This window comes from Archocentrus centrarchus, chromosome 16 (genome assembly GCF_007364275.1).
Source record: "Archocentrus centrarchus isolate MPI-CPG fArcCen1 chromosome 16, fArcCen1, whole genome shotgun sequence".
NCBI lineage: Eukaryota > Metazoa > Chordata > Actinopteri > Cichliformes > Cichlidae > Archocentrus > Archocentrus centrarchus.
This window is the reverse complement of record NC_044361.1, coordinates 1,435,997-1,452,695: the sequence shown is the minus strand read 5'-3', so window position 1 is coordinate 1,452,695 and position 16,699 is coordinate 1,435,997. Positions and strand designations below refer to the sequence as shown.

Here is a 16,699-nt window from a genome sequence, read left to right as displayed (position 1 = left end):
GTTTGCAGCCAAAAAACTTGAGCATAAAGAGCAAGGACCAAAAAAAGTCCCAGCTGGCACACGACCACAAGGTAATTAACACACACAACACACACAGCTACACAAGCATAAATGTGGACATGAGGTCGGACACTTCCATAGGTTGTGTACAGAGGCTGCAAAGACCCTGCAAGTCTAATCAGCGAGCATCTAACCAAGCTAGCTCCAAAACAGAAGCAGCTTCAGGTGGTGAGAACATCAGGATGCAGCTGGATTTGAGCTTTGACTCCTTCAAACAGTTTGTTTTTGTCAAACACCACATGTAGCTGTTGTTAATCTGCTGCACTGACACTGAACTTTATTGGGAGTTTTATTGTAGAATTTATTGAGTTTGGGAGTTCATATTTTTCTTTGTTTCTCCTTGTTGATGTTCATGTGTGTCCTAATTATTACACATTTAGCGTGTAGTGCTTCTGTCTTGTGAACCGTTGGTTGTTGAATATATTTCTTTATGGTATCTTTTGTTGAGTTTTTATTACACAAAAGTCACTTTTGCGCATTGAATCTTGCACCTGACAAAGTATGAAAATACTAAAACTAATACTGAAACTAACGAAACTAAACTAAAACTAAGCATTAAACCTAAAATAAAAACTAATAAAAACGAGCAAAACCACTCTGAAAACTAATTAAAACTAACTGAATTAGAGAAACAAAAGTAAAAACTAACTAAAACTAAACGATAATGTAAAATCCAAAACTATTATAACCCTGCCCAGCATTTATTCAAAAATGCTTCATTTATATATATATATATATATATATATATATATATATATATATATAAAATCCTCTTATTTTTAAGAAATGAGACGTTGCAGGTATTTTTAAACTAAATACCTGCAACCTGCAAGCTTGTAACCAAAAGGAACACCTTTAAATATGATTGTTTGTTTAAATTAATTTGACCTAAGCCCCCTTTTCCTGTCTACAGTTTATTTTTCTATTTGTTATAGTTCCTTTCGATGTTTATTGCTTCGCATGCGTATTTTATGTATTTTAAAGCAATGGCGACTTACTTCACACAAACTGGCAACATCCGCCTGCCTTCCTGCGCTTTTTGCGTACGCACGTTACGTAGGTCAGACGCGTACACACAGAGACATCATGGCGGACGTGCTGGATCTTCACGAAGCGGGAGGCGAGGACTTTCCTATGGATGAGGATGGTGATGGTAATAATAATTTGTGTACTGTTAGTGGCAGATGTTACACCGTCCCAGCGTTCAAATGATGTGTAATATTGAGGTCCGTATCACAGTCGTTGGGTCCGTAAATGCAACAAAAGCTGGACTGCGTGGGAGCAGGCCCGATAAATGCTAACATGCTAACGCGAGCTAGCAGCGTACTGTTGATTAATTTAAACGCGCTATGCAGGTTAGCTAGGCTGCGGGCACACAGGTCTGTAAAGGTCACTTTTTCCCCTGAAAATATTCCCTTTTAAGTGGTTAAGTGAGTGTGAAGGCGAACATTTGCTTGGCCAATAACTTAAAACCCAGTTTTAGTGCAGTTAGCAGCTGCTAACACGCTAATTCGCGGTAACGGGTGATTGTTTTCACAGACCAAACTAAGGCAGCGCGTTATTTGTTTCCGGTCAGCTGAGTTAAAATTGTTTAATGAACTTGCAGTGAAGAGAGCGTTACAGTAGCGTGCAGTGGCTCTGACCTGTCCATCTTTCATTCATTAGAAAGCATCCACAAGCTGAAAGAGAAAGCTAAGAAGAGGAAAGGAAGAGGCTTCGGCTCAGGTGAGTGGCCCTTGGTGCGATGCTGGTGGCTTATAGAGTGTCTCCTGCCTGAGCTGCGGAGGGCAGTAAGTGTTAATGTGCTTCCATTTCCAGAGGAAGGAGCCCGGTCCAGAGCCAAGGAGGACTATGATACTGTGGAACAAGACGGTGATGAGCCAGGCCCTCAGAGATGTAAGTCCAGAGTCAGTTTAACACAAGATGATATGATGAGCTTAGAGAGCAGCCGGGAGGAGGAAAGTGACAGAGCAGTCTGCAGCCTTTGAGGGCGAGCGATACAGATCTTATTTTTTCATTTTTGTTACACAAAAGAACAATAATGTGATGATAAAGTGCAACAGCACAGTCTACACACTATCAGATTATGGGAAAATGTTTGTTGCTTTTGTTACCCCATGTCAGGGATTTATTTTTATTTTTTATAGTGAATCGGATGCTGTGTTATTATGGGATAAACTTAATTTAGAGCTCAGCAGGTTTGCTCTTATTATTGTTATATTTAAGTTATTTATTGCTTGCGGCAGCTGTGGAGGGCTGGATCCTGTTTGTGACGGGTGTACACGAGGAGGCCACAGAGGAGGACATCCACGACAAGTTTTCAGAGTTTGGAGAAATCAAGAACCTGCATCTCAACCTCGATCGCAGAACAGGATATCTCAAGGTGAGGGAACAAAAACATGGTATTAGCACATTTATGAGTATTTAAACAGATGAGATTCAGTCCATGCACATGTGTCAGTGTTTTGCATTTTCTGACACATCCTATGGATCACTTAATTGAATTTGGGTCACATGAGCAAGCATTCAGGTGCTGTTTCAGTGCTATGCATCTGCAACATCGATATTTTGTGTGGCAATATTGTATCAATACAGGGACACCAGATATTTATATTTTAGTAAATAAATTAAAATACTCTGGGCTCATTCATGTACCTGAGATAAGCTGAGCAAATTAGCATTAAATAAGCTTGGCCAAAAAAAAAGAGAGAAATCAGTGGTTTCCGTGTGATTGTATTGATTTTTTTTTTTTTTTCTCACACCCTGTGACTGACTGTGGTGACTAAATCACTTCTGATCGCAAGGCGGTTGCACAGGTCAGCTGAAGGGAGGCAACCTTTCTGCAGACGGTCGCAGTCTGACTTGGACTGACTGCAGTCGCCCTGAGAGAGCTTGTTGAAGGCTTGCAGACACTTAGTGTCTGATTTATGGATGCAGACAGATGCCAACATGTTACATCAGTCTGAATGAGTCTGTCATTGAGCACAACTCGAGGGGATTCGACTCAGTGTCAGCTGCTTGTATTCCTGTAGAACAGGGCGGTGGCTGAGGACAAATGTAAAGCTTAAATGTGAATCTTTATTAAATGCAAATTTCTGTGTATGCAGACAAACAGCTGTGATTTTTTTTTTAAGTTTTTTACAATTTATCAATTACTGTACTAAATGGACTAGTTCTTATATAGCGCTTTTCTACTCTGAGCACTCAGTACTTACACAACATGTTTACATTTACCCCATTCACACCCATTCATACAAGCACTTCTATGATTATCTAAGCTAAGTGCTTTTTATTATCTAACATTCATACACATTCACACTCCAACGGTTGTGTCAGAGAGCAACTTGGGGTTCAGTATCTTGCCCAAGGATACATTGGCATGCAGCCTGGAGTAGCCAGGAATCAAACCGCTGACCTTCCGATCAGTAAGTGACCTGCTCTACCTCCTGAGCTAGAGCCCATCCTCAAGAGATGAATTTAGTTTAACTACCAGCCACTGCTTCATTGTCTGTTCAGTGTTTGTTTAGTCTGCTACTGTCATTTATGAGCTCGGGTATCAGCATAACAATGACACTTTTGTATGTACACCAGCTTAACTAAATTCAACAGAACAATTTTAGATATCACACGTCATCGTTGCGTGTTAGAGAAAGTTTGTTCATGCAGATAAATAACTGAAATGTATGAATGCAAAGGAACAGCTATGTGTACAGTCCTTGTCCTGCTATTTTAATATTTCAGCCGTGTACCACACTTATTCATTAAGGAAAAACACCTGATGATCCTCGATTACAGCTCCACAGGAAGCCTCCTCTTCTCTCTCTGCTTGGTGCATATTAGGAGATCAGATATCCTTCAGCTTCACTGAGATTAGTTTAGTGGGTCACAGGAGAATAAAGGACATAGGAGCCGAGGAGGCACAAATTAATACTGTTGTCTTTTTCCACTGCTGAAGTATAGAAACATGTCCTCCTTTCGGCCACAAGGTGGCAGCATTGTTTAGGCTGTGAAGTAGAAATGAAGCGTGTGATGCAAACCGATTCTCATACATCTTACTGTTAATAATTTTTGATTGCAAAGGTCAAAATGTGTTTGCCGACTAATTCCACAGGGTGGAGGGAGAGGAGCGTTTATTTTCTGAGCTCTTTTTGAAGTTTTTCTTTTTTTCTTTTTTGAAATTACATTTCACTGTACTGTTAACATAAAGATGCAATAACCCGCATTGTTCTGTCTCCAGGGTTATGCACTGGTTGAGTATGAGACGTACAAAGAGGCGCAGGCAGCCATGGAAGGGCTCAACGGTCAGGACCTCATGGGCCAGCCCATCAGTGTAGACTGGTGTTTTGTCAGAGGGCCTCCCAAGAACAAGAGAAGGTGAGGGTGGTGCGTTCTTCTGGAGCAGGAACAAGCTCCTGTGTGTGAAGAAGACAGTACGACGATGTATTATGAATATAAAGTATGGATCATGTTAGTAGAATTTCTTCATCTTACTGGTGATGAATTTTCCTCTTCCCCGGTCCTTTGTGTTTGCAGTCGATGTTTAACTTTTCTAGTTAAGGTCTTTATTTACCCCAAAAGATGCAAAGTTCCTGTGATACAGCCGGCAGAACATAAAATATAACAACTTAATAAAAAAAAAAAGGAGAGAAGCTTTCAGAAAAGGAGATTAGTTTATTAATAATAATAAGAAGCAGCTCAGCAGACTTCTGCATTTTTGTGTATAAACTTCAGTTTTCAGTATTTCTGCACTTTGGCTTCCAGTAGAAGGATTTGGGATATCTCAGCAGGTTTCCCAAATATTTCGACAGTTTAAACAATTTGACTCAAATCATTCAGTTTCAGCGTTCACACTTCATTTTCTTCAGAAGTTCATCGCCAGTTTAATGTGTGTTTCGTCGTAGGACTGGCGGACGGAGACGCAGCAGAAGTCCAGACAGGAGGCGGCGCTGAACGCAGGACGGCGTCACTGTGATGAGCGCGTCATCGGCTTTCCGATGCCCCCCTAACAAACAACCTTAGGAATTTTTGTACAATAGTTTGAGTAAACGTGTGACGTCGACTTGTGTGACTGCAGATATTGAGATGGAGAACACCAAAAGAATAAGTTGTCTGAGCAGCATTTACAGCTGTTTGGCTCTAACAGAGAATCTGAGATTTTACTTTCAGCTACATGTTTGTGTTTCTGGTTTTTGTGATTTCTCATAGTGTTTTCTGTTTGCTTGTTGTAACTTTTGCTTTATATAACCTGGGTAAAATTAAAATTTTTAGAAGGTAAATCAGTGCCTGTTATTTTGTTGTTGTTGTTGTTGTTTGTAACAGTTTAAAGAACATTCACTGTAACCACTCATTTTACATTTTGGCTGCATCTATAAAAATACATATACAGGTGACCAGTGAAGGTGATCATAACAAATATTGACCTTAAAGTTTGTTCTAATTGTACAAACTCAGTTTTTGCCTCATATATTGTATTTCCATGTGTGTTTGCATGGTTCAGTAAATCACTGCACCTATTTCCCATTTTCTTCCTAAATTGTTGTACAGTATGTGACAACATAAAATAAACATTTAGGAATGCTGACATGTACATATTTGTAGGAAATTTGAGCTTTTCTTTTAGATTAAATTCATTTCATAAAATTGAACATGCAGGGCATAAATTGCAAAGGAACAAAATACACCACAAAAAAATTAAAGGAACACTTTAATCAGAGTTCAGCATCAGGTCAGTTAAACTGAGGGGGGGTCATCAGTTTCAGCTGCTTTGGTGTTCATGAAATTACCAACAGGTGCACTAGAGGGGCAACAATGAGACCCCCCCCCCCCCCCCCCCCCCCCCCCCCCCAAACAGGAATGGTTCACAGGTGGAGGACACTCACATTTTTCCCTCATCTTTTCTGACTGTTTTTCACTAGTTCTGCATTTGGCTAGGGTCAGAGTCACTGCTGGTAGCATGAGGTCATACCTGGACCCTACACAGGTCACACAGGTAGTCCAACTCCTCCAGGATGGCACATCAATACGTGCCATTGGCAGAAGGTTTGCTGTGTCCCAGCACAGTCTCAGAGCATGGAGGAGATTTCAGGAGACAGTTACTCTAGGAGAGCTGGAGAAGGTCCTTAACCCATCATCAGTACAGAGATCTGCTCCTTTGTGCAGGAGGAACAGGATGAGCACTGCAGAGCTACAAAATGACCTCCAGCAGCCGCTGGTGTGAATGTCTCTGACCAAACAATCAGAAACAGACTTCATGAGGGCGGCCTGAGGGCTCGACGTCCTCTAGTGGGCGCTGTGCTGACTGCCCGGCACCGTGGAGCCTGATTGACATTTGCTGTAGAATACCAGGATTAGCAGGTCCACCACTGGTGCTCTGCGCTTTTCACAGGTGAGAGCAGCTTCACCCTGAGCACATGTGACAGACCTGAAAGGGTCTGGAGAAGCCGTGGAGAACGTTATGCTGCCTGTAACATCATTCAGCATGACCGGTTTGATGGTGGGTCAGATGGTCTGAGGAGGCATATCCATGGAGGGACACACAGACCTCTACCGGCTAGGCAACAGCACCCTGACTGCCATCAGGTATCGGGATGAAATCCTTGGACCTGTCAGACCCCACACTGGTGCAGTGGGTCCTGGGTTCCTCCTGATGTACAACAATGGCCGGCCTCATGTGGAGAGAGTATTCAGGCAGTTCACTGAGGAATTGATACCACTGACTGGCCCCCACACTTGCCTGACCTAAATCCAATAGAACACCTCTGGGACATTATGTTTCGGTCCATCTGACACCACCAGGTTGCACCTCAGACTGTCCAGGAGTTCAGTGATGCCCTGGTCCAGATCTGGGAGGAGATCCTCCAGGACTCCATCCATCATCTCATTAGGAGCACTGCCAAAAAATTGCCAGAGGTCAACACAAAACCAAAGTAATTTAAAGAAATGGGAGCACATTTGCAGTGTCTGAAAAGCTTTTGTTTGTTTTTTGAAGAAGTAAGTTTGATATGTGTTGAATTTATTCGTAAAAACCAGAGATTTTGCGTTAGAAAATTTAGATATATCGTCGTAAAACTTTGCAAGAAGTGTCCCGAGGTTGATTACAAAGTACTACTTTTCAGACAAAGCACTGAATGGTAAGAAAACACTCTCAAATCACATGTAATATTATCCATGCTAAATCTACACATGACCTGCCACAGGTTACTAGTGCGTGCACATTTCCAGAAAAGATGGATTACACTCAGACGTGTTCCCTGCTGCGTTTTATTTAGCATCGCTAATGACGTAGGGTTTACATCATCCTGGATGACCTCACCCCGGCCACGGTGACGCCCCAGCTATTTTGTCAACTCCAAAGCACCTGTCACTCCGGCCTGAGTGCCGCACTGTCATTGGTTGCTGAGACGAAAAACCCGGCCCCCCATTTTTCCGCAGCCAGTTGGCAGGCGGATGTTTGGCGTTCTCATTTGGTGTTTACTCTAATGGGGAACGTCGGTCAAAGTCTTCTAGTCCGACCATTGGTTTTCGTAACCGTCAATAAAATAAACTCCCGTCTCTGATTGGCTGGATCCTCGTGGGGGCGGTCTGAAACCTTCGGTTGACGTTGTTGTTGTAAGTGGTGGAGAAATTACTTTGTCGCTGGTGGTCCGGTTTGGGATTTTACGCTCAGTTCTCCCCATGAAGACGCTAAAAAGTTAGAAGTCGTTGGTATTGGAAAAGTATATGCTACTCACAAGTTGGCACTTGCTGGAAAACTGAATGGGACGATGAAAACAACATCTGCGAGGCCGCTAAAGGTATGCAGTAAGGGGATACTCCAGCTACTAGCGTTAACCTAAGCTACCGTTAGCTTGCTGCTGATTAGCCAGGCTTGAAGTAGCCACTTGCTAGCCAAACGTAACGGTTCGGCCTAATTACCGGAAAAAAAACCCCAAAAAAACATACGGCACTTCTTTATGGTGAGCATTCATGCGCATGTGTGGCAGACTTTAAAGGGATGATTACATTTCCTAATGGGTGCAGATAAAGTTAGTGGGATGTGTATGAACGGTGCATGGACCTCATGCGTTTGAACGCCTTAAATGCGTTTATGTAAGCATGTTTATTGTTCTGATATTTTTCCTTCAAAGAATAGTTATAGCCATTAATCGCTGGGTGAGAGTGAGCGGTGAAGACAAGCCGTCGCCGTGTGTGGTGTCAGGATTCAGAGAGCTGGTTGCTGAACCTTGCCTTCGCTTTATAAGCTGTCACATAAGCAGTACGAACAGTGAGATCAGTGTTAGATGAGCTCTTTAGTTGTTGTGCATTTGTCGGTGGACGCAAGTTCAATCATCACAATGTCGCTTTTTCTGGGAGCTTCTAGTCACGATCCAGATTATCAGAGTCCGGTTTTTATTTAAGGTGCGTCTGTGATGTAACACTGACTTAAAGCACCAGCTCAGAGGAAATTAGCAGAGCCAGCTCTTCACACTCTCTCCAGTTTCTAACCAAAAACTGGATTAACTGAGCCCGAATTAAGCGGCTAACTCGGTGTTTCTCCCCACACGTCGGTGTGAGACTTCTACCTGAGCTGGAGGGTCACAGGGTTCACTCCTTCCTGCTCAGCCTGAAACTGTAACTGGGCTTATTTGCCATATTTTTTCCTACATCACCACCAAGGTGTAAGGTTGCACTCTGCCTTGAATTATTCAGGTCTTGTAGTTGTGGACTGCTTTGTTTGCTGGGACACCGGGACAGACAGCCAACATGAGAAGTAGGACAGGGGTACAAGTTCTTAAGTGGATTTGGCCTACAGCAGGGGGGGGTCAAACTTATTTAGGCTGTGTTATGATCAAGTGGGCTTGACCAGTAAAACTGCTGAATAATCACCTTTATTTATTTAAGTCTATGTGTAAAGAACGGAAAACATTTACATTTAATGAATCTTTCATTTACGTAACAGGCGATGAGCAGCAAAAGATCTCTTAAGAAAAAAGACTGCAATTGAAACCAGCATTTCCACAGTTCATCACTTTTATTGGTATTGCATGCAAATTAAAATTTACAGTGGCTCATTAAAGGAGAATAACCTCTTATACTCCTGTCTGTAAAAGCAGATGCAAATAACTCCTCTGTCCAGAAGGTCAGGCTGGAGCTACAGTGACTGCTGATTACCAAACAAACACACGCACAATAAATGCACACAACAGTGAAGCGGTTGCTCATTGAGGAGTTAGGCATGGTGCAATAGGAAAAAGAAACAGATCCAACCCTCCACCCATGCTCACTGTTTCCAGTGGCTGTGAAGGATGCTTGAAATGTGGACACACAAGCAACTGCAGATCAGCACCAGTGTGGAAAGTTGGATGAAACTACCAGCACGATGCTATTATATACACAATACGACTGGTAATATTTATCTTTTCCGTGAGTGACTTTTGCAGGTCGAACTCTGAGGTACGATCAATACATTCCAGTACAGTCTAACGGCAGTTTGTGAAATAGTCACAACTTTCAGTGTGTTAATTTGTGTTGCTGAACACACATTTCCACCCCTTGTTTTCATGTCCCTGAATACAGTTTTTCATCTCTGTATGTACTCATTCGTGTCCAGATACACAAAGTGAATATCTTCCACCCCTAAAGGCAGGAAAAAGTCAGTATTTTAGAGGCTGGAGGGGTTGGTGGTGTCCTGAATCATTTGTACACTTATGCCAGAGTCTTACACTTCAATTTCATCATTTTGGCGATTTAAAAACTACTTAAGTTTAGTAAAAGACCAGAATTAAAGTCCAGTGCCACTTTGTTGTAGCTCAGTTTTGTTGGTTGCGAGCACGACTGTGCTGATGAGTCTCGACAGCTTACGAGCTGTGGACGTGAATCCTTCTTCCTGTCCGGATGCGTCAGTCTCAACGTTGTGCCAACTGTAACTAAGAAAACAGCAGAATTTGTGGTCAGAAACATGGAAAAATTGCTTTTCAAGATTGCTCTTCTTTGATAGAGCAACAGTTTTACACTTTTTTATGTGGCCAGTGTATTAAAGCAGGCCTGAAATCAACCCAACTGTTATATTGAAGATTATATATAAGGAAGAGAGTCGGGTCAACAGCTATGAGTCAGAACCCCCCCCCCATCTCCAATACTGAAGAAGGCGGCAGGGGTCCAGGGCTGCTCAGTTATCATAGTCTCAGTTATTTTCATGATTATTCAACACGATTTGAAGAAGAGTAGATTTATTAAACTATAAACTGTAATTAAAATTTAACTGAATAAATGAAATAAATGTGAATTGAACCACAGTATGGTAGGCAGTAAATACAGTGTAAAAATTAAGGGGAAAGGATGTGCTGAAATTATAGACTGTATATGAAAGCTGAGCGTTTTCAGTGTTGCCGTCTGTGTTTTAAAACTGGGCGTGATGAGGAAGAAGTGGATCTGATTGGATCATTCCAAGAAGTCGCTAGCTAATGAGTATATCCTAGATAATCCGCCTTTCTTTTTCTAACGATGTCCATAATTCACAAAACAAACTTGATGATTTATTCACTAAGACTGAGTGAGTTAACTCATAACGTGTTCAGGAAAGTATTTACTGAGGTCACTGACACAAAGGGTCATTTTACCAGAGACTTCTACACAACTGGAACTGCTTTTGCAACCAGAGGGTGCGCCTCCTGCTGGCCATTTTTATACAGGATGCAGGTTAAGGCCCTTCAGCTTCACTTTTCTGTGTCGATCTTGTATGTGGTCCAAGTTTAGGCTGACAGGTTGTGGTTTTTCCACAGCGGTGGAGATCCAGCATGCTAAACAGTCTTGACAGAACGGGACTTCCAGGGACCGATCCAAGGATGTTGCAGGAGTGCAGGCATTGCTGCAATGTGAAAGCAATGATTTCACATTAGCTTTAATTTTTGCAGTCATTTAAGTTTTTGACTGCACGCCGTCATCTCACTTTCAGTAATTAATTTAATGAAGCTTCCCATCAGTTTGGGGACGTGCTCGTATACACTGTGGCCACTATTTTCATACCACGATGCACAGTAAGGGCGTGTGTGGGGTTGGACTGTCAGGCTTCATTATACAAGTCCTCAACACTTGAAGGCACATATTATATTGATTCATACAGCAGCAGAGAGAGCACCTCAGGCGAGTATTTTAAGAGGGGTGCAGCATCCTTCTGACTGCCGGTCACAGTGTAGAAGTCAAAAAATGTGAGAATAAAATGTATTTTGTTTCCCACTGAAGACTAAAATTAAAAAAAGCTGCTCTCCTGTTGTATGAACACTTGAATGACCGAATCACGTATCCAGATTAAGTCACTTTGTCCGTACGCTAAACAGGCAGCACCTCAGCCTGCATCCATTGGAACTAAACCAAACAAATATCACTGAGTTTCTGCTCTTTGATTTTATGTGACGCATATCAGTTTTGTTGGTTCAAATGTGAATATGTGGCTCATAATTTTGCAGTGTATCATGTACATCGGATCTCCAACAGGACTCAAATGTTTACAGTAGCCTCGGGTCAAAGTGACGCTGATGGGTGGTGGTACCCACTGAAATCACTAAGGCTACGTTCACACTGCAGCCTGAAGTGACCCAAATCCGATTTTTTTTTTTTTTTTGCCCTCATGCGACCTGTATCCGATCTTTTCATGACTGTCTGAACAACACAGATCCGATTTTTACAAATGTGACCCAGGCCGCTTGGATATGTGGTCCTAAATCCGATACGTATCCGATCTTTTCAAATGCGACCTGTGTCTGTACGGCCAGGTCGCGTTCATCCGACCTGCACGTCATCGACACTCGACAAACGTCACTGTTCTGCGTCCTGATCCATGTTTACCGCCACAAACACTGAGCACGCTCACGACGTGTGACGTTACTGCGTCCTCTACTGCGCATGCGGGACACTTTTAGGTTCGTTTGCAGTTCACACACAGATCACATCCAAGCATGTATTTGGAAATGTGAACGACCACACAGAAGGAAAAAAAAATCGGATTTCACAAAAAATCTGAATTGAGCATTAAGGCCTGCAGCGTGAACGTAGCCTTAGAAATGTGACAGAAAATATTTTTAACCACTACTTTTTTCTTAAAAGTTGGTTTTAATTTAGCCAACCTTAAAATACACTTTTCTTTATCAAATGTCCAGAAATGATAGGACAATGTATACACTTAAGTTAACCAGGGTAACAAAGACTCAATACAAACCAATCATGATTCATAGTAACCCCACACAGGCTCCTTTTGAGCCAGTAAAAACCTCAGCGTGTTGAGCTTTATTTCACTAAAGTTTGAGATCGGAAGCTCTTTTATTGTCAGTGATTGATTGATTGGAGTGGGGCGTGAACCTTCTTCAGCTTCTGAAGCGTGATGTGCCTGAAAATGTTTGAGAGCCCCTGCTGTAATCCTAAATGATGAGCTGTAAGTAGACACTTGTAATGCCTGTGTAACAGGGTTTGTCATGAAGCTGGAATCATTAAGTTTTATGAGCTGCTGGTCATGGGATTATTATACACATGGCAATAAAGATAGAGCAGCAGTGAAGTTCACATGACAGCTAGTTTAATTTGTCTTTCTCTGTGACTTCCTTTGAGGTTTTGTCATCTTTAGGAGTGCCAGAAACCTGCATCACACAGTTGTTGTGCTGAATATCCTTAGAGAGGATATATACTCCTTATATTGGTGAATATAAGGAGTCTAAGGTAACCACTCTGAGCCATGCAGATGGTATGAAAATTTAAATTTTTCCTCGCCAAGTTCCCCCAAACAGCTGCTCACTGTCAGCGATGCCGTGTCAGTTACACGGCCAGGCCCGTTTGGCCTACTCCCACAGGAAAACACGGTCAGATTAATAAGTAAGTAGATGAGGTTAGTAGGACAAACACATGAATTTTTTTCTGTTAGGCGTGCATGTCCCACTGGCGGTGAGGCATGAACTAAGCCTTGTTTTGTTTGGACACTCTGCAGATTCCCAAAAAAAGATTTGAAACCCACATCCATCCGTACCCTTATATCTTTAAGAGGAACTGCTCAGAAACTCAGGAAGGGGATGAGATACAAAAGAGAAAGCTGCTTTAGTCCCTAAACTGTCCCGGTGAGACGGGGATCTAAAGGTGGCTCGTCTCCTCGTCCAGACAGCAACTCATAAAACTCTGCAGCCCCACCCTCCCCAGCTTGGCTGGTTGCCTGCCAGTCTTGTGACACAGCAGCTAGCCAGTGCCCAGGGCCGCTGGTGTCCGGGAGGGGCAGAGACTGTGAACTGAGGCGTCTACCTGGGTGCTGACTTTGAGAACATGCACGTAGGCGTAGCCTGTAAAAATACTTAATGATAATATAGTTTGTAATGAAGTATCAAATTCACCAAAGCAAGATAAAAAAACAGCATAGCAAATATCAGATGACATTAAAGTGACTGTGGAACAGATGAAAGGGTAGCGAGGTGTCCACAGAAGACATTTTTGTTTATTAAAAGGCCAGAAATGCCGTGCATAGTTGACCCATTTTGAGCAGGAACAACTTTGGTAGTGTTAAGCAGTGTGAGATATGTACGTCTTATAAATACACTCGTGCTAAGCTGTGGATAGTAGGATTACACTGGGACTGTGTTCATTTAATTCATGCAGTTGTGATACATTAGAGGTGACTGCAAACTAAGGTGTAACAGTTTTATTGTACCATCTGAGAAACTATAATCCAGTACAGTATGAGTCGGCACACCCAAGAGAAAAGCTGTGGTAATGAGAGCTTGTTGTATTGCTTACTTCACTCACTGCAGCTCACTGCTGTATCTGCCAGAACCTCTCAGTCTTATTTACCTCCACCAAAAAAATGTGGTGGAGCACTTCGTTTCAGTGTGGAGTCCTTTGTGGCTTTCACTTTTTTCAGTGTAATGGTTGGTTTATCTCTGTTGTCACACGTATTAATTTTTCCTTCATGATAGGAATGATACTGCCAAAAGTATTCACTCATCTGCTTTCACACATATATGAACCTGAGTAAGATCCATTGTTAGTCCTGAGGGTTTAATATGATGTGGGCCCAGCCTTTGCAGCTATAACAGCTTCAGCTGCTCTGGGAAGGCTTTCCACAGGTTTAGGAGTGTTTATGGGAATTTCTGACCATTCTTCCAGAAGCTCATCTGTGAGGTCAGATGGGGAACTATTAATCTTATTCTTCATTTCAATCGAATAATATTTTAAGTGTTGCTGAAATGTTTAAACACAGGTGATGTAAGGTGGATTAGCAGTGTTAGCAGCTGTAGCCTTCTTCCTTGCAGGTTAGCCTCTGCACACCTGTGCAGAATGTGGTCGAGTGGCTATTGCCTCTTTTCTACTAGTACCTACTCAGCTCGACTGTACTCTACTTTGCTTGTTTTCCATTACAATTGAGTACTGTCTCAGTAAGGCGGCCCGAAAGTCCCGTGACATCATTTGTATGCGACACAAGCACAAACGTGCGCTCTGTTTAGCCACCGAGCACAAAAATGTCTCTGCTCGTTAGTGTGTAGCCATTTCCCTCACTGCTGGGTTTCAGAAACAGCGGGTTTGAGTCTTGTGACGGATTCGCTCTCGTGACCCATCTGACCGGGCAGTGATGTCACTAATCGGTGACATGCATTCTGTTGACGTCACATTTTCGGCCGAGTAGGTACTAAAAAGTACCAGGTACTGCCACCCAATGGAAAACCCTAGAAGTCGAGTCGAGCTGAGTAGGTCCCAGTGGATATGGCCAGTTTACTCTGACCGAGCAGGTTGCTCATTTCTGACTGGGACTGCAGAACCGTGCTGATTCACACGGCTGTCATCTGTCCTATATTCCACCTGCTAGTTTACATGGTCACATCACAGAGAGAGACAGAGGCGGGTGGTGGCATCTCAGAAACAACACTTAACTGGTGTTGCACATTATTAAAATATGAATAACTAGTAACAGAATAACAGCTACCAATGTTGGGGCTGACTAGTAAGGGCAGCAATGGTTTCGTCGACTAGTCCGCAAAATCTAAAAGCTGACAGGAGTCCTTAAGGACCAAATTAGGACTGGCAGATTGTGGAGTTTGGGTTGGCAGCTGTCTGAAATACTCTAACTCCTAATGTCCACCAAGTGAAGGCGTTTTATTAAATTCTGTCCTTCACACACAGAATAACACTTCTAACTGGAAGCTCAGCAGCAGCAATGCTGGATTCATGGATCAGCATCAGTGCTATCTGCACAGCTCTCTGCTGTCTCTGTTTGCTTCTAAGTAGCAGGTGGAGTCATAATAAACAGTAGTTAACTGGTGTTGTACCTTAATAAAATAGGAATCATTACTTTAATAAACTGGTATTTTGTGTGCTGACTAGCAAGGGCAGAAATGCCTAATTATCTAGTCAACGAGATGTGCGTGCGTGGTTTGTACAGGTTTGTTGGGTTTGATAAATTCAGAAGTTTCAGTCAGCATTTGTTTGGGGTTAATGTTTATTTCACAGCAGAGTATTTGGCGAATGCCTCCTCAGCCTGGGATCTCAGCGTCTCCTGCCCTGCCACGTTGATCCAGGACAGCGGGAGTAATCGCACACACGGTCCTAATGAGGAGCCCATCCCCCGGGATGACATCAGACAGGGTGTGACGTGAAGTCACCCTGCTGTGTGCAGCGAATGGCCCGCAGCACGTGGGGATTCGCATGAGCATTAGCGCTGCACGCCTGCAGAGGCTAGTGCTTGTTTTAGCCGCCGGCTTTAGATCTGGCAGGGCTTGGTTGGCTTCACATTCAGGCTGATTTAGCAGGAGTAGATCGTGACGGTTGGAGTTATTGTACTTGCAAGTCACAGATCCATTTTGTTTCCAGTATCGAGCAGATTTTAAGCTCTTTTCTTTCCAGCGTGTTTTGTGGAACAAATGTGCTCGACTTTAAAACGAGACAGAGATCAAGTTGGAGTCTAAGAAACGTCTCGTATTCCTCGAGGGCTGATATGCCGATGAAAGCAGCAGTCATCTCACTTGCCTTTTAAATGTGAATTATGTAATAATAATTGTTTATACGTGAAGCACAAAGGATATTTTGGCATCAGTGCCATCTCTGTAACATCAGATATTGCCAGATTATTTAAAAATTTGTGCACGCATCAAGGCAACAGAGCGGCGGTGATGTTTGTCAGCCTTAAGGTTCGTTAGTGAAAATCAGGGATTCAAACCTTTGGTCAGAAATCGCTGCTTGGAATTCAGGAAAGGTCACATGTGTTATTCATGTAGATGTGACGAGTTTTTGAAATGAGGTGCGTTCATGAATGTTAAAGTCCTGGTGCAACAAGCATAAAGGTGAAGACTGAAGAGAGTTCAGAGGTCAGCTTATTATCAGTTTGAAAGTTCAGTTGCTGCTACATCTCGCTCTGACCTCTCCCGTCTCGTGTTTTTCCTACTGGCTAATGGTTTGGTTAATAGTTGGGTGGTCCCCTGTATCATTCAGCTGTTTCACCAAAGATGTCTCACGTTTGGACATGCAGCAGGGAAACCTGAGCGGTTAAAATATCCAACTTGTTTAGGTAGGCAGTTTAAAGATGGATGCAGAGGCTTGTGTTTCTCCACAAAGCCTACAAATCAATGAGTCCAGCAGGGCCGGATGAGGACTCCTCTATACTAGAGTTTAGCACGGCAGCCGTCACCACATGAAGCAG

General features: G+C 42.8%; 2 protein-coding genes across 3 annotated transcripts in view; both read left to right on the top strand.

The window, feature by feature from the left end:
* The first annotated feature begins 1,105 nt into the window (after positions 1-1,105).
* rbm8a (RNA binding motif protein 8A) lies at positions 1,106-5,336 on the top strand. The gene is made up of 6 exons (XM_030749859.1): positions 1,106-1,213; positions 1,726-1,785; positions 1,879-1,956; positions 2,307-2,443; positions 4,298-4,434; positions 4,962-5,336. Exons 1-6 carry the CDS (start codon positions 1,147-1,149, stop codon positions 5,008-5,010), a joined length of 528 nt encoding a protein of 175 aa, XP_030605719.1. The 5' UTR covers positions 1,106-1,146; the 3' UTR covers positions 5,011-5,336.
* Positions 5,337-7,582: 2,246 nt separating this feature from the next.
* otud7b (OTU deubiquitinase 7B) overlaps positions 7,583-16,699 on the top strand; it is a 44,913-nt gene continuing 35,796 nt past the window's right edge. Inside the window, exon 1 of one of the 2 annotated variants that reach the window (XM_030749720.1) lies at positions 7,583-7,853. The gene's annotated coding sequence lies outside the window, so the exon portion shown is untranslated. The remainder of the gene's footprint in view (positions 7,854-16,699) is intronic. The other variant, XM_030749721.1, reaches the window with a different exon arrangement.

Bases quoted from the DNA above. Each gene is read 5' to 3' on its own strand.
- rbm8a (XM_030749859.1), top strand. From the start codon at position 1,147: ATGGCGGACGTGCTGGATCTTCACGAAGCGGGAGGCGAGGACTTTCCT. The intron at 1,214-1,725 runs GTAATAATAATT...TTCATTCATTAG, and splicing joins TATGGATGAGGATGGTGATG to AAAGCATCCACAAGCTGAAA. The intron at 1,957-2,306 runs GTAAGTCCAGAG...TGCTTGCGGCAG, and splicing joins TGAGCCAGGCCCTCAGAGAT to CTGTGGAGGGCTGGATCCTG.